Source organism: Dryobates pubescens, chromosome 27, assembly GCF_014839835.1.
Source record: "Dryobates pubescens isolate bDryPub1 chromosome 27, bDryPub1.pri, whole genome shotgun sequence".
NCBI classification, from domain to species: domain Eukaryota; kingdom Metazoa; phylum Chordata; class Aves; order Piciformes; family Picidae; genus Dryobates; species Dryobates pubescens.
In genome coordinates, this window is record NC_071638.1 from 10,568,796 (window position 1) to 10,592,424 (window position 23,629).

At 45.8% G+C, this 23,629-nt stretch overlaps 1 protein-coding gene across 7 annotated transcripts in view; it reads left to right on the forward strand.

The window, feature by feature from the left end:
- NAV3 (neuron navigator 3) overlaps positions 1–23,629 on the forward strand; it is a 451,810-nt gene that overhangs the window by 272,135 nt on the left and 156,046 nt on the right. For all 7 annotated transcript variants that reach the window (XM_054173934.1, XM_054173935.1, XM_054173930.1 and 4 more), the window contains exons 4-5: positions 7,239–7,311; positions 9,914–10,091. In XM_054173934.1, coding sequence (XP_054029909.1) covers positions 7,239–7,311; positions 9,914–10,091 — 251 coding nt within the window. The remainder of the gene's footprint in view (positions 1–7,238; positions 7,312–9,913; positions 10,092–23,629) is intronic.

The window sequence follows — 23,629 nt, forward strand, 5'->3', positions numbered from 1 at the left end:
GCTGCCTTCTGCTGTGGCGTATTCTGAGAACACTCTTTGCACTACTGAGGATCAGCAGCTCTGTTATAAACTGTTGCCCTTTGCAGGCAAAATTCACTACAGATTTATGGGCATATATAAGATTAAAGAAAAAAAAAAAAAGCCTGGCATGCCTGTGAAGTGTTATGGTGCAAAACCTTCAGCCCTTGGTATGTAAGCAGGTGGAGTCCAGCTATGCAGTGCCACCTCTAGGAAGAGTTTACCCTAACATATATGATAATAACCCCACCACTAGCTGTTTAAATAAACCTGGACTTCAGGGGTTCATGCCACTCTTGGCTGAAACAATACTGAGGAGAAGAAGCTGCTTGAAATCTCTGAGAACTTCTGTAATTGCAAAGTGGCTCTCATCTGGTAGTAAGTTTGAATGAAAAGTGTTTGGGGGCTCCCAGAGTTTGAGTTCAAAGAATAACTGTGGTTTGCCAGGGCAAGAAGAGAGTGATTGGAACAATGCTTAGAGGCCCACTGACAGCTTCAAAGTGAGACAACTTTAAGGCTAATGTTTTCTAGACTGGGGAGGAAAGAAAGTGAAGACAACCTAAGAATATCTCAATGCATGTCCAATGGAATTTCCTAGCAGTTGCTGAGAGCTGCAGAGTTAACTGCAGTTATTAGGAGAAAACTGACTCCAAAGAGTCATATTCTGACATTTTGAGTGTATTATGTGGCTGTGGGTTGCCACACCAAACTTGCTCAATTCACAAGTCAAAACAAGACTTTATTATGAGGCAAACAGTGCAAACATAGTCTATTGTCTGAAAGCTGGCCACTGCTATTACTTCATACACCACCACCAAGAAGGATGTCAAGGGCTTCTGCTGCAGTTCCCTTGGTGAACTGGGAAGGGAAACAGAATGTACTTTGTAGTTCTGCAGTATATTGAGTCATTGGCATTAATGGTACCAACTTTTCTTCTCATAGAGTTGAAGAGATGGGACTTCAAAGATACATGATGGGAAAGCAGACATGTGAAATAACCAGGGGGCATTTCTATAGGGTACTTGGCATCTTTAATGTATGCCAAGCTTTAGGTGTTAGGCCTACTATTTACTAAATATTCAGCGTTGCAGATAGGTATTGACATGTTTTTGCAGCATATTAGGGCTTACATGTTCTCTGATAAATTAGGTTTGGTTTATAGGCTGGGTAGGGAATGGCTTGAGAACAGCCCTGAAGAAAAGGACCTGGGGGTGCTGCTGGATGAGTAGCTCAACAGGAGCCAGCAGTGAGCACTTGCAGCCCGGAAAGCCAAGCAGAGCCTGGGCTGCAGAAAGAGAAGTGTGGCCAGCAGGGCCAGGGAGGGGATTCTCCCCCTCTGCTCCACTCTGCTGAGACCACATCTGGAGCTCTGTGTCCAGTTCTAGAGCCTCTGTTCCAGGAAGGATCTGGAGGTGCTGGAAGGTGTCCAGAGAAGGGCCACGAGGATGAGCAGAGGGCTGGAGCTGCTCTGCTATGAGGACAGACTGAGGGAGTTGGGGTTGTTCAGTCTGGAAAAGAGAAGGCTCCCAGGAGACCTTCTTGTGGCCTTACAGTAGCTGAAAGGGACTCCAAGAAAGCTGTGGAGGGACTTTTGAGGGTGTCAGGGAGTGATAGGACTGGGGGGAACGGAGCAAAACTAGAAATGGGTAGCTTCAGATTGGATGTTAGGAATATGTTTTTCCCCATGAGGGTGGTGAGAGACTGGCACAGGTTGCCCAGGGAGGTGATGGAAGCCTCATGCCTGGAGGTTTTTGCAGCCAGGCTGGATGTGGCTGTGAGCAACCTGCTGTAGTGTGAGGTGTCCCTGGCCATGGCAGGGGGTTGGAACTGGCTGATCCTTGAGGTCCCTCCCAACCCTAACAATTCTATGATTGTATGCCTATAATCTCCTGGATTACTGATGAGGACAGATGCCCTTTATGAAAAACATCTTGGCTCCCCTAGGAGGCCTACTAGGAAATACTGTTCCAGTAATTTTGGATGCTTTTGCCATCAGTCTGATTTTTCACCTGTTGTTTGTTGGTTGGGAATTGGTTGGTTTGAGGGAATTTTTTGTTTGTTTGGGGGTGTTTGGTTGGCTGGTTTGGGGGATTTTTTGTTGGGGTTTTTTTTGGTGTTGCTTTGGGGTTTTGTTTTGTTGTTGTTGTTGTATTGTTTTGTGCTTTTTTTGGCTTTCAGGGCTCAATTGTAGAGCAAATTTTCCCACGTTTTGAAGTAGCTGATTCTGCATCATGGTTGACTTGAAAGTTCAAGGAGACGCTTTGTTATGCAGCTAATATCCAAACAGATCTTCAGTGCATTTCAATTCATACAGTCAGGAAATTTCCCTTCAGACTGTGTTCTTATGTAGTTCAAAGGTCCAGTAGAAATATTCTCCTCAGCTGCATTATTTTCACAACTGATGCAGTGGTGTTGTTGGAGGTCAGGGCTGAGTCAGCCCAGCAGCGCCTTGCCATTGCCATCAGGAGTGGCACCAGCTGCCTGTCCCTCCTTCCCACCTCCTCTTTCTTCTCCCAAACTATGCCTTACTCATACTTGGATGTGCCCTACCCTCTGCTGACTCCTGTGCTCATGAGAGTGCACGGTAAGCCAGAGTGACAAATACCTTCACCCCTTTGCTGGGTGAGTTTTCTGTGTGGAACCAGTTCCTGGTTTGCTCAGAGAAGTGCTGGAAGCTCAGCAGAGGTGGCAGCGGCAGGGCCCTACATCCTGAGTGGAAGAGGAGGTGAGGAAGAAGCAGAACTTTCTATTTTAGGTACAGCCAACTTTCAGCTGCCTTAGCTGGGTCAAATCTCTACACTTTACAAAATCACCTAGTTAATTTGGCTGGGGTTTGTGCTGTGAAACATTTAAGAAAGTGATTTTCAGTGCCTGAGTTTCTGCAATTGCTGTGCTGGGCCAAAGGTAGAGTACCCTCAGTAATCTTAGGCTGAGGGAGCTGGGGTTGTTTAGCCTGGAGAAGAGGAGGCTCAGGGGAGAACTTCTTGCTGTCTACAACTACCTGAAGGGAGGTTGTAGCCAGGTGGGGGTTGGTCTCTTCTCCCAGGCAACCAGCACCAGAACAAGAGGACACAGTCTCAAGCTGTGCCAGGGGAGGTTCAGGCTGGATGCTGGGAAGAAATTCTTCCCATAAAGAGAGATTGGCCATTGGGATGTGCTGCCCAGGGAGGTGGTGGAGTCTCCATCACTGGAGGTGTTTAGGAAGAGACTGGATGGGGCGCTTGGTGCCATGGTTTAGTTGATTAGATGGTGTTGGGTGATAGGTTGGACTGGATGATCTCGAAGGTCTTTTCCAACCTGGTTAATTCTGTATTCTGTTATTGCAAATTCACTGCTGTGCAAGTCTGGGGACAAGTTCTAAAATGAATTATGAAAGCTTTATGGTAAACCCTAACTTTGGGTTAACTCCAGTTCATGTAAACTTCAGAGTCTGTGTTTGGGTTTTAATTGACTCAGAAGGTAGATTATTTATCATTCCTGTAAGTGGTGGCATGTCTTTGAGAATAAGTGTTTGAAAAGACTTTATCAGAGTTGTCTTTGCTAATTATCTGGAGTTTATTGCTTAAAGAGTGGATCTCTCAAAGTTTTGCAGGCGCTTATAGGTTTCTAAGTACTACCTCTAGATCAGGAGGTGTGAGCTCTTAATGTAGATTTCTGAGGTCAGTAGCACAAAAGTGTATTTCCATTTGTTTTACCTAGTAGCAATGGGAATGGGGAATGGAGCAAAACTAGAAATGGGTAGATTCAGATTGGGTGTCAGGAAGAAGTTGTTCCCCAAGAGGGTGGTGAGAGACTGGCACAGGTTGCCCAGGGAGGTGGTAGAAGCCTCATGCCTGGAGGTTCTGAAGGCCAGGCTGGATGTGGCTGTGAGCAACCTGCTATAGTGTGAGGTGTCCCTGGCCATGGCAGGGGGGTTGGAACTGGCTGATCCTTGAGGTCCCTGACAATTCTATGATTCTATGAATAGCAAAAACTGCATTTCTATTTCTTTTAGCTAATATCACTATCTGAGATTCATAGCAGAGTAACAGGCCTAGATGACAATAATGATGTGCTCTCCTCCTAGGCCAGACAAGATACTGCCCAGGAACAAATAGCTTTTATTCAAAGAAAAAAAAAATCAGCTTGTTTTGATGGTTGAAAACAGTGTAAACATTCCAATAAAATAAAGTGGTTTAGTTGATCAGATGGTGTTGGGGGAGAGGTTGGACTCGATCTCGAATGTCTTTTCCAACCTGGTTAATTCTGTATTCTGTGAAGGGCTAGGACTTGTTCTATTATGGAATTATGTTTTCATTGTTGAGTATTCCATTCTTTTTTTCATGTGTTCTCCAATGAAAATAGGTATTTAAAATGTATTGGTAAATGTTTGAATAGAATAGAATAAACAAGGTTGGAGGAGACCCTCAAGATCATTGAGTCCAACCTATCATCCAACACCATCTAATCAACTAAACCATGCAACCAAGCACCCTATCAAGTCTCCTCCTGAAGACCTCCAGTGATGGCAACTCCACTGCCTCCTTGGGCAGCCCATTCCAATGGGCAATCACTCTCTCTGTGTAGAACTTCCTCCTAACATCCAACCTAAACCTGCCCTGGTGCAGCCTGAGACTGTGTCCTCTTGTTCTGGTGCTGGTTGCCTGGGAGAAGAGACCAACCTCCACCTGCCCACAACCTCCCCTCATGTAGCTGTAGAGAGCAAGAAGGTCACTCCTGAGTCTCCAGGCTAAGCAAGCCCAGCTTCCTCAGTCTCTCCTCACAGGGCTTGTGTTCCAAGCCCCTCACCAACTTTGTTGTCCTTCTCTGGACACGTTCCAGCAAGTCAACCTCCTTCCTAAACTGAGGGGCCCAGAACTGGACACAGGACTTGAGGTGTGGCCTAACCAGTGCAGTGTACAGGGGCAGAATGACCTCCCTGCTCCTGCTGGCTATACTGTTCCTCTTGGATGCCTGGGCACATTGCTGGCTCATGTTCAGCCTACCATCAACCAGCACCCCCAGGTCCCTCTCTGCCTGGCCACTCTCCAGCCACTCTGATCCCAGCCTGTAGCTCTGCATGGGGTTGCTGTGGCTAATGTGCAGAACCCAGCACTTTGAACACATCCATCTCATGCCCTTGGACTCTGCCCATCTGTCCAGCCTGTCGAGGTCCCTCTGCAGAGCCTCTCTACCCTCCAGCAGATCAACTCCTGCCCCCAGCTTGGTGTCGTCAGCAAATTTACTGATGATGGACTCAATGCCCTCGTCCAGATCATCAATAAAGATGTTAAAGAGCATGGGGCCCAGCACTGATCCCTGGGGCACACCACTGGTGACTGGCTGCCAGCTGGATGTGGCACCATTCACCACAACTCTCTGGGCTCGGCCCTCCTGTTTGGGGTTATTTTTGTGGTCCTAATGGCCTTGAAAATATCCACTACACCAAAAAATGTGTTTTTAATCAAGTCTATTGAAGGCATTTGACATGGAATGCTTCTTTCCAAATCACTTTTCTGGCTTTATAGCAGCATCTTCCTGGGCAAACCTGTTAGTTAAAACATTTTTCATGTATAGCTCAGTATTTGCTTCATTGATTTTCGGGAGGGCTGTGGGAAACAGCTTAGGATGGTGACCCAAGAGAATCTTTTGGAACATTCTGGCTCCCTAATCTGTTGAAATAGATGCTTGAAAGTAATTAATTAGAATCATAAAATAATTGTCAGGGTTGGGAGGGACCTCAAGGATCAGTCAGTTTCAAGCCCCCTGCCATGGGCAAGGACACCTCACACTACAGCAGGTTGCTCACAGCCACATCCAGCCTGGCCTTAAAATCCTCCAGGAATGAGACTTCCACCACCTCCCTGGGCAATCTGTTTTATCTACCCATTTCTAGTTTTTTTTCCATTCCCCCCAGTCCTATCATTCCCTGACACCCTCAAAAGTCCCTCCCCAGCTTTCTTGTAACCCCCTTCAGATACTGGAAGGCCACAAGAAGGTCTCTTCAGCGCCTTCTCTTCTCTAGACTGAACAACCCCAACTCTCTCTGTCTCCACAGCAGAGCAGCTCCAGCCCTCTGCTCATCCTCATGGCCCTTCTCTGGACACCTTCCAGCACCTCTAGAGCCTTCCTGGAGCAGAGGCTCCAGAACTGGACACGGTGCTCCAGGTGTGGTCTCAGCAGAGTGGAGCAGAGGGGGAGAATCCCCTCCTGACCCTGCTGGCCATACTTCTCTTGCTGCAGCCCAGGCTCTGGTTGGGTCTCTGGGCTGCAAGTGCTCACTGCTGGCTCCTGTTGAGCTTCTCATCCCCCAGCACCCCCAGGTTCTTTTCTTCAGGGCTGCTCTCGAGGCAGTCCCTACCCAGCCCATGTCAGTGCTTGTGGTTGCCCTGACTCAGCTGCAGGACCTTGCCCTTGGTCTTGTTGAACCTCATGAGGCTGTCATGGTCCCAGCTCTGCAGCCTCATGAGGCTGTCATGGTCCCAGCTCTGCAGCCTGTCCAGGTGCCTCTGGATGGATCCCTTCCCTCCAGCTGTCAGCTACACCAGACAGCTTGGTGTCATCAGCAAACGTGCTGAGGAAGCAATTACTTGGTTTCTAGGCAGAAGTTGCAGGCTACATCTTCTTCTCTTATCTAAAGATCCCTGTGATATCTGCAGATCACTTCTAAACAACCGATGTGTCCTTCCCTCTCACAGGAAGTATAGGCACTAAATGAATTCAAATTGTTTAGCATAAGATTTGAAGGGGGAAAAAAGAAATAGAGAACAAACCACTGCTGTTGCATCATTTTCACAGACCTCCCAAGGAAATATCTTTGCTAGCATGTTTGCTGGAGGCTCATGCCGAAGATCTTAGTTAACTCAGCCCCCCACATCTCCAGGCAGACGCTGAGTGTCTAATCCTCTGTAGATCCTTTCACTGCTGCTTGTTTGCAGGGGATGAAATCCAGTTTTATGTTAAGTAGGTGGGGATGCTGATTTGCCAGCATGCCGTTCTGGATCAGGCATTCATGAATTGTTTTTAAGCAGCAAAGTGGACAATGAAAGCTTTATATCAATCCCCCAATTAGCAGTAATCATTCTTGTCAGACTTTGGTAAAGAGCTGCAGTATGCAATGAATGTAAAGTATTCATTCCTGAGCTGGTTCTTTTTTTCTCTTTTTTTTTTTTTTTTCCTTTTTCCTTTGCTTTTCTACATTTTGTCAACTAGCCCTTATGCTGCTTCTCTTCATATTGCAGATCGAGAATGTTGATGTCTGCCTGAGCTTCCTGGCAGCCAGAGGTGTAAATGTCCAAGGGCTGTCTGCAGAAGGTAAGAGAAACAAATCATCAGGACAAGTAATGAGATTGTTTCTTTTTTGATGAAAATTCATTTTGCTTAAGGCAAATTATTTGCACCTAAATACCAAACCCCAGCTGCTTTGAAGACCATGCAAAATGGGTTGGACATGGCACTTGAAGCCGTGGTTTAGTTAGTCATGAGGTGCAAGGTGTTAGGGAATAGGTTGGACTTGGTGATCTCTGAGGTCTTTTCCAATCTGGTTGATTCTATGATTCTATGAAATATAGAACAGTGATAGAAAATTAGAGAGAGAGAAATAAGTTTAGATTTCCTTTCAATTTCCCCTTGAAATTGAACAAAGCCTGAGACAGTGTTTTAAAATAAGAATTTCTTTCCCAATACTATTAATCTTTTCATGTTATATCTGGAAGAGGCTGCCCAGGGGGGTTGTGGAGTCTCCTTCTCTGGAGATGTTCAAGCCCTGCCTGGATGTCTTCCTGTGTGACCTGCTCTGGCAGGGGGGGTTGGACTGGACGAGGTTTGGATAGGTACAGGATTTCCCAGCTGTACTTTTAAACTCATTCATATATGGGATATAAAGCAACAGCAACAACAACAAAAGAATATGAGAGTTCTGCTCAGTTAAGTGAACCAAGAAAGATTATCTGTTTAAGCAACTTCATCATTAATGGTAACGCTCTTTGAAAGAAACTGGCTTTGGTGTCATCTATTAAATGAAAGAGTAAGTGGCCTTACTGCCATATTGCAGCCTCTTTTTGCTGTATTATTCAGTTTAAGTGACTGCCTAAGGCAGGAACAACTAGGTAGATAACTGTATTGAATCAAAACCATTAACACACCAATTATCTTTAATCATTACATAGTATTTGCCTTACTAATGGAAAGTTTAGTCAGGTGGATACTTTAGCTTGAAGATCAGTCAAATGTGTACAGGTGTTTGTCCTGGTGCTGTGTACCTTCAAAATCCCCCTGGCTCCCAAGGCAATAGGTAGTAAGAAGACTGAACTCCATGATTCTATTTTCCTTGTAGCACAGCTAAAAGCCAGAAGGAAAAAAACCAACTTTTGGTTAAAAAAAGGTAAAAAAATAAACCAAAAAAAGATGATGAGTGGGATTCAACAAAGGCTTCTTCTTTTTTTCCCCCTGAGCATTAAGTGATGCAAAATCATAAGAGTAAAGAAAGTGGTGTTAACACAGAGGAAATCTTTGAGAGCAGCTTGAAGATGCAGAGTTTTGCCTTTGTTGGGGAAATGAAAAAGCTAATTTTAGCAATAAATTCCCTGCCTCACTTGATACTGACCTTCCTGGAAACCCACAAGCCTGCAAAGGTCACTGCTTCTAAAAAGCATTTCTAATTCTGAGCAGCTGCTTCTGTGCATCTCTGGAGGTGCTGTGGTGAATCACAGGCCCTGCAGCATCTTCACAGGGAAAATGAGTGAGCAGGGATACTTAGAACAAATTACCCCTTTGCCAAACATATTCCAGTGTCCATAGTTGTGTTTGCCTTTGAAGAGTGATTTGAAAGCAAAAGGGCTCTGCTGTTTGCTGGTCTCTTAGTGTCTGTGCTAACATTTCTCTTAATCCCATTGAAGTAAAATAAGTATGGTTTAGAGTGTGTGCATATGAGGAGGTATTGCTCATAAATTCTCTTTTCAACACTACCCAAGGAAGGCTGTGCAGCACATACAGCTCAGTGTTTACATTTGCAGGGAAGGAAGAGAGATCACAAGGCTGAAGGCGCAATGAAAACCTTTCGCAAGGAGCTCAGTGCCAAAAAATTTAATAATGAGGTTGTGAACAGACCTAAGTGCTGCAGTTAATTTCACTGAAGCCTCCTGAGGCTTCTCTTTAGACATGGACATCATCTATGAGCAAAGAATAACATCATCCTTTTAAAACCTTCATCTCAGGGTGGGGAAAGACTAAGAAAGGAATGGGACATAGGAGGATGAGCAGGTCAAGGGAGGTGATTCTCCCCCTCTGCTCTGCTCTGGTGAGACCACACCTGGAGCCCTGTGCCCAGTTCTGGAGCCTCTGTTCCAGGAAGGATCTGGAGGTGCTGGAAGGTGTCCAGAGAAGGGCCACGAGGATGAGCAGAGGGCTGGAGCTGCTTTGCTATGGAGACAGACTGAGAGAGTTGGGGCTGTGCAGTCTGGAGAAGAGAAAGCTCCCAGGAGACCTAATTGTGTCCTTCCAGTATCTGAAGGGGGTTCCAAGAAAGCTGGGGAGGGACTTTTGAGAGTGTCAGGGAGTGATAGGACTGGGGGGGATGGAGAAAAACTAGAAGTGGGGAGATTGAGATTAGATGTGAGGAAGAAGTTCTTCCCCTTGAGGGTGGTGAGAGACTGGCACAGGTTGCCCAGGGAGGTGGTAGAAGCCTCATGCCTGGAGGTTTTTCCGGCCAGGCTGGATGTGGCTGTGAGCAACCTGCTGTAGTGTGAGGCTTGAAACTGACTGATCCTTGAGGGTCCCTTCCAACCCTGACGATTCTAAGGTTCTATGAAGTGTGTACATAGATGCTTTAGTATAAAACTGAAGTCTAAACCCACAGTGTTTTCACTTCATTTTCTTGGTTTTGTTTGGTTTTGTTTTGTTTTTCTCTTTACAACAGAAATAAGGAATGGAAATTTGAAAGCCATTTTAGGGCTGTTTTTCAGTTTGTCTCGGTACAAACAGCAGCAGCATCATCAGCAGCAGTACTACCAGTCTCTAGTGGAGCTACAGCAGCAAGTCCCTTCACCTCCAGCGGAAATTAGCCAGTCCAAAACGCACCAAGATATGCAGTCAAGGTAGGTTAAAAAGTTAATTCTCCCAGGAGCAAAAGCTTTTAATGCCTGTTCAAGGAAAAAAAAAAAAAAAATCAGTTATTTGCAAAAGACTTTCTTTTTTTGTTGTTGTTGGTTGGTTTGTTTTTGGTTTTAAGCTATTTTCCACAATGGAAAGTGGAAGTGTGTGTTGGGTGCTGATCTTGCCTATCTTGGGAGTAAAGAATGTTCCAAATGGTATTTTGTTAAAAGTTGTAATTCATTTTAAGGCCTTTTTCTTGTTTTCCTCCACTTTATTACTGCTTTGACTGGGTTTTGCACAGTAAGAGACAGCATATTATGGCTGTTTTCACATTTTCCTCGCATCTAAGTGAACCTGCTGTAGTGTGAGATGTCCCTGCCCATGGCAGGGGGGTTGGAACTGGATGATCCTTGAGGTCCCTTCCCAACCTGACAAGTCTATGATTCTAATTTCAAAAAATTATCAAAATACATGGGGAAAAGGCATAATTAATGATTTCAGTCTTTGTGAGCTCTTGGCATCCCTATGTGTTCTGCCTTTGAGTGCCTAATTCCCTTTGAATGTTTTATTTGGAAGGGTGTAGAAATGGCCTTCACCTAGTAGTTTCTTTTAAGTGGTCAGTTTATGATTTAGTTTTAGGAAGGCAAAGCACTCTTGCAGCCCAGAAGGCCAATGGCAGATCCAGAGAGGTGATTCTGCCACTTGGCTCTGCTAAGACGTCACCTGGAGTACTGTGTGCAGATCTGGAGCCCCCAATACAGGAAGGATATGGAGCTGATGGAGAGGGTCCAGAAGAGGGCCATGGATATGATCAGGGGGTTGGAGCAGCTCTGCTATGAGGACAGGCTGAGGGAGCTGGGGGTGTTCAGCCTGGAGAAGAGCAGGCTCCAGGGAGACCTAATAGCAGGCAGGAAGAATGGAGAGAGACTGTTTGCAAAGGCCTGCAGGGACAGGACTAGGGGCAATGGCTTCAAACTAGAGCAGAGCAGATTGAGATTGGATGTTAGGAACAAGTTCTTTCCTATGAGGGTGGCGGAACCCTGGCACAGGTTGCCCAGGGAAGTGGTTGAGGCTCCTTCCCTGGAGAGCTTCCAGGTGAAGCTGGAGGAGGCCCCTGGGCAGCCTGATACACTTGAGGATGTCCCTGCTGACTGCGGGGAGGTTGGACTGGATGAGCTTTGGAGGTTCTTGGAATCCTAAAGAGGTGGATAAAATTATTTTCAGACTGAGGCTGAAAACTTACTTTGACACAAGAATAATTTTGAAACACCAGAATCTATTTACCTGCAATACGTTGCATTTCTACTTCATTGAGGACCTTAAGCCATTCACATGTTAGGAGCATGTGAAATACAGCTTAGTGAAAAGCTTTCTATATATTGCTGTGTTTAACATTTGTCTGATTCATTATTGGTTGTTGGGGTTTGTTTCTTGTTTACTTAATTGTGCATCTACAGTGGGATAAGCTGATGCTTTAGGATGGGTTAAAAGTATCAGACTGCACTAATATAATATTGGCTCTGGAGTCCATTCCTATCTAAAATACCCTTTCATGTTTGTCATAAATATATTTCTCCTTCAGCTGAGAAAACTTTTCACACTTCAGCCTAATGGAAATCCCTGTCTTGAAAGTAGGAATGTTGTAGATCTGTAAGAAATTGTTGCTGATGGCATTTTAGTTACCTCATTTGATAGAGACATTAAGATACATTTATGCTTGCCTTGGGCATTACCATGTGAAATGCATTTCTTTATCCCTGCCTCTGCAAACCAAAGTATTTGAATGCTCTCTCCATGAAGTTTCCTCTGAAAATGGAATCCAGGGGATTATGGAGTGAGCCTAGAAGGATTTGACCACTCACAATATTTTCTGAAGTTGAAGGAAGCTTTCTGAAGGATATTTAATACTCCATAAGAGGCAGTAACATCTTGTTACTCAGAAATCAAATGGGTTTCTATCCTAAGGAAGGCATTCTGAATGTAGCTCTTCAAGTGTTCATTGCTTCCATCAGTGGAATCAAAGTCCTAGCTCGCTCCATGTAAATACCTTTGGTTATTGGTGTTTGTTCATGATTTAGTAACATAAATGAAACACTTCTTGCTTTTATACTTTACCCATAGGGGATTTTTAATTTATAAACAAATAAATAAAAATGTTATCATGTTCCTTTGTACTGTTGCAAGGAATGTCCAGTTCTGGGCCCCTCAGTTTAGGAAGGATGTTGACTTGCTGGAGCATGTCCAGAGAAGGGCAACAAAGTTGGTGAGGGGCTTGGAACACAAGCCCTATGAGGAGAGACTGAGGGAGCTGGGGTTGCTTAGCCTGGAGAAGAGGAGACTCAGGGGTGACCTTATTGCTCTCTACAACTACCTGAAGGCAGGTTGTAGACAGGCGGAGGTTGGTCTCTTCTCCCAGGCAACCAGTACCAGAACAAGAGGACACAGTCTCAGGCTGCGCCAGGGGAGGTTAAGGCTGGAGGTTAGGAGGAAGTTCTACACAGAGAGAGTGATTGTCCATTGGAATGGGCTGCCCTGGGAGGTGTTGGAGTCAGCATCACTGGAGGTGTTCAGGAGGAGACTTGATAGGGTGCTTGGTTGCATGGTTTAGTTGATTAGATGGTGTTGGATGATAGGTTGGACACAATGATCTCGAAGGTCTCTTCCAACCTGGTCCTATTCTATTCTATTCTATTCTATTCCTATTCTATTCTAAATATTTGAGTCCAAAGAAGCTTGGAGCAAAAGCAATTGTTTGCTACCCAGAAGTCAGTGATTGCACACTAGTCCTGTGTCTGCTCGGGGATGGTAGGCAAAGGGGAGAGAAATTTCTTTTTACAGCTGTGTTTTCATTATAATTCCCCAAGATTTCGCAGTTCTTTAGTGTTTTTTTTTCCTCCCCTCTTCTACTTTGCCATGTCTTTATTTATATGTATATCCACACACACACATATACACACATGTGTGTATGTAGATACCATTACGAGGAAAGGCAATCATTCATGCCCAGAAGCCTAGCATTCAAGTGACATCTAAGGCTGGTTTAAGGGAATTCCTACTTCCATCAGTTTGCTTCAGAACTCTTACTTCAATGCCAAGAGTTTAAAATCATTTCATTCTTTGATGAAGCTTCTCTTCATAGCTGTTTCTGCTGTGAAATCTTTCTGTGTAAAAAAACCAAATGATTGCCCTGAGCTGGATGCCCTCTTTCTTCTTTCCTAGCAGTAAACTGAAAGCAAGATCTCTTTTTCTGCTTGCTGTCACCTGTTCAGAGGTTCAGTGTTTGTCACCACAGCCTGCCTGACAGACTATGGTTGTCTGCATCTGTCTTTAAGGGGAAAGAAAGGTCTCTGCTTCTAAAAGCTTCCTTCTGTATGAAGGACTTCTATCACCTGCCATAAATATGTCTAATGTTGTGAGCTGCTAGCACAGCAAGGAGCTGCAGGACTTAGAAAGGAAGAGAATTGCAGATACTTTAAATACTGATTGGATTTTATTTTTTTTAATACTTTGTCTGTGGTGGGTTGGAACTACCCCCCCCCCAGCAAATTGGAGAATTGCCCCCAAAATAAATCACCAGCAGAAGCAGAATGAAGCTATAGTTTAAAAGCTAGCAAAAATCTAGAAATGGAAAGCAATGAATATGTGCATAATATATTCACAGGTATTTACAATCCAGGAAAACAAAAAGACAAGGATCCCCTTGTGCAGAATCAGCCAGGGGGCTGCTCACAGCCTCCTCCCTCCCTCCCTCCTTCCCAGCACCCTCACACAGTAGCCAAAACAGAGATGATCCAGGCAAGGCCACAGAAGAGAGAGAGAAGTTGCAAGCAGAAGTGACAGAAGAAGAAAAAGAGAATAGAATAGAATAGGATAGAATAGAATAGGACCAGGTTGGAAGAGACCTTCGAGATCATTGTGTCCAACCTATCACCCAACACCATCTAATCAACTAAACCATGGCACCAAGCACCCCATCAAGTCTCTTCCTGAACACCTCCAGTGATGGTGACTCCACCACCTCCCTGGGCAGCCCATTCCAATGGGCAATCTCTCTCTCTCTCTGAAGAATTTCTTCCTAACATCCAGCCTAAACCCAGAACTCTCTGTGCAGCCAAGTACAATCTATTCAATGAGGAATGGAATGATGCAGACCTATCAGTTGTTACTGTTCTGTGTCCCATGATAATCTATTTACCTTTGTTCACTCTGAGCCTTTACAGTTAGGAACTAGGCTGAAGTACACCTTCAAAATGTAGCACTGTCATTTGGTTTAGTGAACTCTTTTTAATCACATCAAAAGAAATATTTTGGAAAATAATTCACAATTATCTTCTAGGCAGCTTTTTTAGGGTTATGCTGTTAATGAGTAAACAAAGGCTGCTGTTTAGTAAGAAGCAAAAGTATGAAACTTAAACCAAAAGAAAACAACAAACAAACCACACACAACCCTCCCCCCCCCCCATACAAAACAAAACAAGATGCCTTTCATGGGATTTATTGAGCCTCTTGCCTGCCTTTTCCCATCTGAAATGTGCACAGGTAGCTCTCATGACTACCAAGGTGGATTACTATTGAGACACTTGAACGTGTCCAGAGAAGGGCAACAAGGCTGGGGAGAGGCCTTGAGCACAGCCCTGTGAGGAGAGGCTGAGGGAGCTGGGGTTGTTTAGCCTGGAGAAGAGGAGGCGCAGGGGAGACCTCATTGCTCTCTACAACTCCCTGAAGGGTGGTGGTAGCCAGGAAGGGGTCGATCTCTTCTCTCTAGCAACCAGCACCAGAACAAGAGGACACAGTCTCAAGCTGTGGCAGGGGAAGTTTAGGCTGGAGGTGAGGAGAAAGTTCTTCACTGAGAGAGTTGTTCGCCATTGGAATGTGCTGCCCAGAGAGGTGGTGGAGTCACCATCCCTGGAGGTGTTCAAGAGCACTCGGTGCCATGGTCTAGTCATGAGGTCTGTGGTGACAGGTTGGACTCAATCTTTGAGGTCTCTTCCAACCTTGGTGATACTGTGATACTATAGAACTGTTTCAACATACTATGATATTATGTAAAGGGCATGAGTTCATGGTTTAGAGGATCCTAAGTAACTCCGGTGGCTGCTCCATGAGATACCAGAGGGCTTTAGTTATTTTGGCAAGCATCTAGCTTCATGCAGATACTTAACCCTTCCTCTTTCTTTCACTGAATGATGCATAGTGAAAAGTATCTAAGGCATGAAATAATGTCTCATTCCTCACCTCTTCCATGTGACATTACTAACTCAACAGATAATCTAACTACTATCAGTAGTGGTGAGGAAGTGAGCTATTTGACCTTTTTGCAGTGGATGTTAATCTTTAAGGTAATTTATTCATACACATTTATTGTGCAGCTATGCTGTGCTTTCTTAACCTGCTCTGAATTGGTAGTTTAAGGTATGCTTTAAAGTTTTGGGGTTTTATATACTTACTGCTTTCTGATGTCTTCTACTGTGAGTGCGTTTGGCATCTAGAAGCCTCATGACAGCAAACCACTCGTGGTGTAGACGCTGGAAAAATTAGTTGGCAAGTATTTAGAGGAGATTGTTTTTCATTCCTTTAGTCTGTGATTCTTTGGAAATTGCTCTTTCATGCTTCCAAGTGGAAGAAGAAAAGTCCTTCTAATCCAAGAAGGCAGATAATGACTGCAGTAGTGCACACTCAAATGTTTACTCAGGAACTGCAAAAATCTTCAGACCTGGTCTGAATAAATATTCAAGAGTATTGTGAAAATTGTCTTTTCATATTTTATTCTACTGGTGGCTTCACATATTCCTGCTGTGTTGGACTCCTGAGAAATAAAGCTGTCTTTTTTGAGGCACTGTATACATTTAAGAGTGTTTTGTTTGTGTGTGCTTGGATGTGCATAGAAATGGAAGCAAACCCAGAACACATACCCAGGAAGAGGCGAGGTAGAGTTTGCCCAGGAGAATAATCAATTTTCTGTGGTAGGCTCTTAACATAGTGGCACAGACAGTTGGTCTGTGAGGTGGGTTACACACTGGCTCCACAACAGAGTTCAGAGGGTTGTGGTAAGTGGCAGAGAGTCGGCTAGGAGGCCTGAGGCCAGTGGTGTTCCCAATGAATCAGTACTGGGCCCAGTTTTGTTCAATATCTTTATCAACAACCTGGCTGAGGGCATTGAGAGTACCCTCAGCAAGTGGCTGATGACACAAAACTGGGAGATGGCTGACACCTGCCAGGCTGTGCTGCCATCCAGCCAGAGCTGCACAGGCTGAGAGCTGGCTGCAGGCAAACCTCATGGAGTTCAACAAGGACAAGGGCAGGGTCCTGCACCTGGGGAGGAACAACAGCAGGCACCAGGACAGGGTAGAGGCTGCCTTGCTGGAGAGCAGCTCCATGGAGAAAGACCTTGGAGTGCTGGTGGACAGCAAGTTCTGCATGGGACAGCAATGTGCCCTGGTGGCCAAGAGAGCCAATGGGATCCTGGGGGGCAGCAAGAAAAGTGTGGCCAGCAGGGATAGGGAGGTTCTGCTCCCCTTCTGCTCTGCCCTGGTGAGACCACAGCTGCAATCCTGTGTCCAGTTCTGTGCTCCCCAGTTGAAGAGAGACAAAGACCTGCTGGAGAGCATCCAAGGGAGAGCCACGAAGATGCTTAGGGGACTTGAGCATCTGCCCTGTGAAGAGAGACTGAGAGCCCTGGGGCTGTTTAGTCTGGAGAAGAGAAGGCTGAGAGGGGATCTGATCAATGTCTATCACTAGCTGAGGGGTGGGGGTCAAGTGGAGGGGGCCAAGCTCTTTTGGGTGGTGCACAGCAATAAGCCAAGGAACAATGGAGACAAACTTGACCAGAGAAGGTTTCAGCTCAACATGAGGAGAAACTTCTTTGCTGTGAGTGTGATTGAGCCCTGGAATATTCAAACCCCTACCTGGCTGCATTCCTGTGCAGACTACCCTGGGTGATGCTGCTCTGGCAGGGGAGTTGGAGTCTCTGGAGGTCCCTTCCAACCTTTAATGTTCTGTGGTTCTGTGAACAATGTTATGTAAAATTAGTCAGTTTGGCAGTACTTTACCATTCCCAATCCTATGTTGTCTGTAACCAAGCTCAGAACTGTAAAAACAGTGTGCAGAAAGGGGCAGCAAGATTCTGCATGTAAAAAGTATCATCAGCTTATCTTATCCTAGAGCCAACAGCAACATTTCCAATTAACTGCAAAAAGAATGAAGGAAATTTCTTTGCAAAGAATATGCTTTATTTATGGAAGATTATAGTTTCCTACCACTAAGTACAAAAACATCCTAAAGTCCTTTAGATTAGTAGTGGAAAGCAGTAAGTGGCAGCGTAAGGGAGAGAATGGTTTTAGATGGGATGTGCTATCTCTTTTTATCCTAAAATTTCCTGTATTCTTGCATGACTAACTGTGGGACTTGAATACTCCAAAATGTAAGGTGGGCACTTTGCTGTTGTTGCAGCTTTGAGATTGAGTTAATGAGAAACCCAAACAAAAACGCAGCGCCGGTGGCCTGATTTCTCTCTGTCAGCACAGAGAGATGACAACAATGGTCACATTATATTTTTATGCCTGGCTCTGCTGGTGGATTCCATTATCACAGCAATACATCTGAACTTTCTGCAGTGATGATCTTTCAACCACCCAGCTCCTAAGGGGAAACACATGTGGATGAAAGCAGTTCTGTCTCACTTATGGATTAGGGCAGCGAGTGGTTTCGGTGAGCCTGTCAGCAGAATTCCCGGGGACGGACAAACTGCTTCAGCACGTACGGGAATGGCGAGCTCAGCTTGGGGTCCAGATGGGTTTGGTTAAAGATGTTATATTGAAAGAGCACCCTGGTTTTCCTAGGCATGTAAACAAAGGTAGCTGATTTCTACAGGCAGCTGCATACATAACTACTGCAAGGAGCTGGGTTTCATGTTCCCTCCTGTTTAGAGTACTAGGGGGGAAATGAAATACATTTGGACTCACTGCTTGTGCTGTGTCAAATACAGTAATGCAAATGCAGTGGTTGGGGCTATAAATTTAAATAGATACATGCCAGAATACTGGCAAGCTCTAAACCAGTCCTGGTTATGCCAGAAAAAGGTCTTTGTTTAGTGGGTTTAGATGTTTCCAGTATAATCTTAACATTCTACACCCCGTGCATTGCCCTGGCATAGCTAAAGAAGGGAATCTGTGCGTAACTGGGCATCTTCTTGGGTGAGGCATGATTTAGTTGGTTAGGTGGTGTTGGGTGATAGGTTGGACTTGATGATCTCAAAGGAACACTGAAACAGGTAGCCCAGGGAGGTGGCTGAGGCTACTTCCCTGAAGACTGAGGGAGGAGATGAGAGAAAGAAGCCCTGAGGAAAAGGACTTGGGGGTGCTGGTGGTTGAGAAGCTGGACAGGAGCAGGCAGTGTGAGCTTGCAGCACAGAAGGCAAATTACAGCCTGGGCTGCATCCAAAGCAGCATTTCCAGCAGATCCAGAGAGGTGATTCTGCTACTCAGGCTCTGCTGAGACCTCACCTGGAGTACTGTGTGCAGGTCTGGAGCCCTCAGTATAGGAAGGACATGGAGCTGATGAACAGGGTCCAGAAGAGGGCCACAAAAATTATCAGGGGGTTGGAGCAAACAAATGTCTCTATACACCAGTCAATTTACATGGAAAATGCCTTCTTTTTAAACCATTTTTTCATCAAGGAGTCATTCTAATTAAAACATCTTAGCATCATAGAGTCACAGAATTGTCAGGGTTGGAAGGGACCTCAAGGATCAGCCAGTTCCAACCCCTCTGCCAAGGACAGAGACACCTCACACGACAGCAGGTTGCTCACAGCCACATCCAGCCTGGCCTTCAAAACCTCCAGGCATGAGGCTTCCACCACCTCCCTGGGCAACCTGTGCCAGTCTCTCACCACCCTCATGGGGAACAACTTCTTCCTAACATCCAATCTGAATCTACCTGTTTCTAGTTTTGCTCCATTCCCCCCAGTCCTATCACTCCCTGACTCCCTCAAAAGTCCCTCCCCAGATTTCTTGTAGCCCCCCTCAGATACTGGCAGGCCACAATGAGGTCTCCTTCTCTTCTCCAGACTGCACAACCCCAACTCTCTCAGTCTGTCCTCATAGTAGAGCAGCTCCGGCCTTCTGCTCATCCTCGTGGCCCTTCTCTGGACACCTTCCAGCACCTCCAGATTCATCCTGTAAGAGAGGCTCCAGAACTGGACACAGAGCTCCAGGTGTGGTCTCAGCAGAGTGGAGTAGAGGGGGAGAATCATTTCCCTCAAGAAGCTATGCTTCTCTTGCAGCTTAGGGTCTGCTTGGCTTTCTGGGCTGCAAGCGCTCACTGCTGCCTCTTGAACCCTTCTGAAGTGCAATCACCCTAGTAATACAAATACTCTTTCTAAAATGAACAGCATGCTAAAGCTCAAGCATGCCAGGAAGGTAGCAAGGCTTTGATTACATGCCACAGGCCTCTTTGCCTTTTGTCTAACAGATCACATAGCTGGCAGTTTAAAACCACCAAGTGACTCAACCTTAGAGGGAAATGGCTGTGATGTAACAGGATCCTTTTGATCTTTCAAAAGACTTAATGATGTTCAGGGTGACAGCCCATGGGTTACTTCTTGACAGAGGAGGTTCAGATATTTCCAGGTTGATTCATGCTCTTCGGCCAGGTTTGCGGAGCTCCATCCTGCAGCTTTGCATGGTAGACACATTTTCAAGGAGCTGCTTCTTTCCTGATGTACCTTGCTGTTTGTACAGCCACAAGACAGACTTTTTGCCAGCTTAGTCTGGTGTCAAGCAGTCAGTTCCTTCTCTTTTCATCTCTACCCTGCCTGCAACTACATGCCCTCCACCAGTTCCCTGGCTGGGTGGAATGTGCTAAGTGCCAGGTTCTACACATTGGCCACAACAACCCCGTGGGTGAGAGGTTGGACTTGATGATCTGGAAGGTCTTTTCCAACCTGGTTAATTCTGTATTCTTTCTGTGCTGCTCAGAACCCCAGTGTGATTGGCTGTGCTGCATGGCCATATGACACAGCACAGAGTCCTGGTTCCTGAAATCAGCATGGCTGCAGAACAGCAGTGGTGCTCCCCATCAGCGGTTCAGGTCCATCTCTAACATATCTTCAGCTTCTTTCTCAATTTTCCCCCCAGCTGCCTCTCTGCTTTCTGGGCAGTCTCAGCATATTTGATTCCATTTTCTTAAAGCATTTAACCAAGGGACCAGCAACAGGAATTACCCATTCTCACTGTTTCCTATCTGCCATGTTGCCTAGTGTTACTCTGATTAGCAAGAGGAAAGATGGGGGCTTGATTTCCACCTGGAAGACAGTTTGAGAACTCCAGCTATTTCTAGGAATTTGGGATTAAATGTATTCATACCATCTTACCTCCCTTGAGCAGGGTTTGCTTTACCAGGAGCATCTGCCTTCTCTTCCTGTATGCAGTAGGTGGAAGGGGAGAGCTAACTATGATGCCAGAAGCCAGAACACCTCTTCCTGGTCGAGGTCCAGTGCTGCAATTGCTCCCAGGACTGCAAGACAGGGCTGGAGCTGCAGGAGCAATGGGATTTCCTGCAAGCTCTGCAGTCAGGGTTGGTCTCCTCCAAGATGGTATTTCCCACTCCAGCCAGCACTGTGTGGCTGGGCTTCTTAGGTGACTGCTGTGGCTTCTCTGAAGAGTCAAAGCTTTGGCCACATTTAGAAAACTGATGGTGTGGGAAAGGTCTTGGGGGCAGACAGCTGAGAAGCAGAGGCTTTCAGAATTTCCTTTTGCAACCTGGACAGCGACTGGCTTGAGAGCAGCCCAGAAGAAAAGGATCTGGGGGTGCTGGTTGATGAAAAGCCTCAACATGAGCCAGCAGTGAGCACTGGCAGCCCAGAAAGCCAAGCAGAGCCTGGGCTGCAGCAAGAGAAGTGTGGCCAGCAGGGCCAGGGAGGGGATTCTCCCCCTCTGCTCCACTCTGCTGAGACCACAGCTGGAGCTCTGTGTCCAGTTCTGGAGCCTCTGTTCCAGGAAGGATCTGGAGGGTGCTGGAAGGTGTCCAGAGAAGGGCCACGAGGATGAGCAGAGGGCTGGAGCTGCTCTGCTATGAGGAAAGACTGAGAGAGTTGGGGTTGTTCAGTCTGGAAAAGAGAAGGTTTCCAGGAGACCTAATTGTGGCCTTCCAGTATCTGAGGGGGGCTCCAAGAAAGCTGTGGAGGGACGTTTTAGGATGCCAGGGAGTGATAGGACTGGGGGGAATGGAGCAAAACTAGAAGTGGGTAGATTGAGATGGGATGTGAGGAAGAAGTTGTTCCCCATGAGGGTGGTGAGAGATTGGCACAGATTGCCCAGGGAGGTGGTGGAAGCCTCATGCCTGGAGGTTTTTGCAGCCAGGCTGGATGTGGCTGTGAGCAACCTGCTGTAGTATGAGGTGTCCCTGGCCATGGCAGAGGGGTTGGAACTGGCTGATCCTTGAGGTCCCTTCCAACTCTTGGAAGCTTTTGTTTCCTATGGCATCACTCTGGGCACTCCTGGGATTTGGAACAGCTGAACATTAGGATATTACCTGTTGTGCTTTTTGCAGATCCATCAATGCCTTTCAAGCCTATCTGTAAAGTTTGAAAGCAGGCTGTAGCTAGTGGATGGAGTCTGAAGTAATAGCAGGCAGGGGAGGAAAGCATTCTGGCAAGCATTTCCAATCCATGGGCTACCTTATCAACACCACTGTGATTAAGTTATTTGATGTTTCAAGCTACTTTGGAATTGTGGTGTATGATGCAGAAGGGCTATGATATGCTAAGGCAAGGCAGAGCCTTCAGTCTTTTCAGCAGGTGGTTAGATGCATCTTACTCACTCTGTTTTTCCAGCTCACTGTCTGTGTTAATTGTACCATGTATCATTTAACCTTTTACAACAGAACTGCACTAAGGTTTTATTTAACATGCCATTTCTCACACAGGTCTCTGCCTTTAGTCACTGCAGAGAACCAGCTGAGCAGTTCTAGATTCCTTCATTTTAAATATGTTGCTACAAAAGAGGGGAAGATCTTAGCAAAATCTGTGCTTCTATGCCAGGCACAAATGTAGAAGCATACCAAAACATCCTGTGCCACATGACATTGGCACTGTGTGTTTCACAGAAACATTCAGGTTAGAAAAGACCCTCAGGGTCACCAAGTGCAACCCAGAACCCTACTCTACAAGGGTCACCCCTAAACCATAGCCCCAAGCACCACATCCAAACCACCTTTAAACACATCCAGGGTTGGGGACTCCACCACCTCCCTGGGCAGCACATTCCAGTCCCTGACCACTCTTGCCCTAAAAAAATATTTCCTAGTGTCCAGTCTAAACCTACCCAGTGGCAGCTTGAGGCCATTCCCTCGTGTTCTGTCACAAATTACCTTTGAGAGGAGACCAGCAGCAGCCTCTCCACAACCTCCTTTCAGGTAGTTGTAAACAGCAATGAGGTCTCCCTCATGTTCCCCAGACATTATTAAGACAGATAGCTGCAAGTGAAGTACAATGCAACAGCCTAATGACTAGATAGATTTCAAATATAGAAGCTGTATTGATGAAGATTGTATTATAGCATGTTACAATTCCCACAGAATTCAGGGCCACATGAAAGAGGACTTTGCCAGCATTCCTGTGAAGAGTGATACATTGAGAATTTAACTCTGCTTTCATACAGTGAATGATTCCTTTTGTGGTGGGTTGAAAATTCCCCCCCAACATTAAATGGCAGACCTGCTCAGTTGGGAGCAAATCAAGCTGTATTTACAGGCAAAACTACAATCTACAACAGAATGCAATGAGGATGTACAAAACAGGCAACATTTGCACATGCTTGCAGGTATTCACAATTTACAAGCACCCCTCCCTGGGCAAAACCAGGCGGGGTAATAATACCTTCCCCTTCCCTGCCCCCTTCCCTCTATATCCCTCTGTACACAAGGGACAAGAGAAAGAGCAGAGAGCTGTTTGTTAGTACTTAGCCACAATAAAGAACACAGCCAAGGTCAGCAGAGCCAGTGTGAGTCCCAGCCAGAGCAAAGGAAGCAAAAAGAGAGGAAGTTAGTTTACCAAACCATCTTTCATGGCAGTTATCTGCCCAATGGGATTAGAGCTTATCCTTATTTTCCTTTTTACACCCAGTGGTGATTTATTTACATTCCACCACTTTCTGTTCAATGGGGTAGAAAATTTTTCCAGGCACAGCCTGAAACTGCCACACCTCTTTTTTTTTTTGCCCTCCTACCACCGAATTACTCTTCTTCTTTATGCACATGAATGTTGTGCACACGTGCTCTTTGCCATTTGCAGGCACAGAGGCTTGCCCCCCTTTCTGGGGTGTAATTTGGTCAACTAGCAATAATCAGCAGCTCATTCAGGTGTCGTGTTTTCCCTTGGTTTGTGTCTTTTTTCTGCCTTGCTTTCAGGAATTCTTCTGCCACTATGGGAAGATTTTTTTCCCTCTAAGGCTTCTCCCATCTGGTCTATACTCAGGCTGTCTGCTTCAGTAGGCTGGCAGAAATGGCTTAATACTTTTCTGGTAGAAAAGTAGATAAGGGG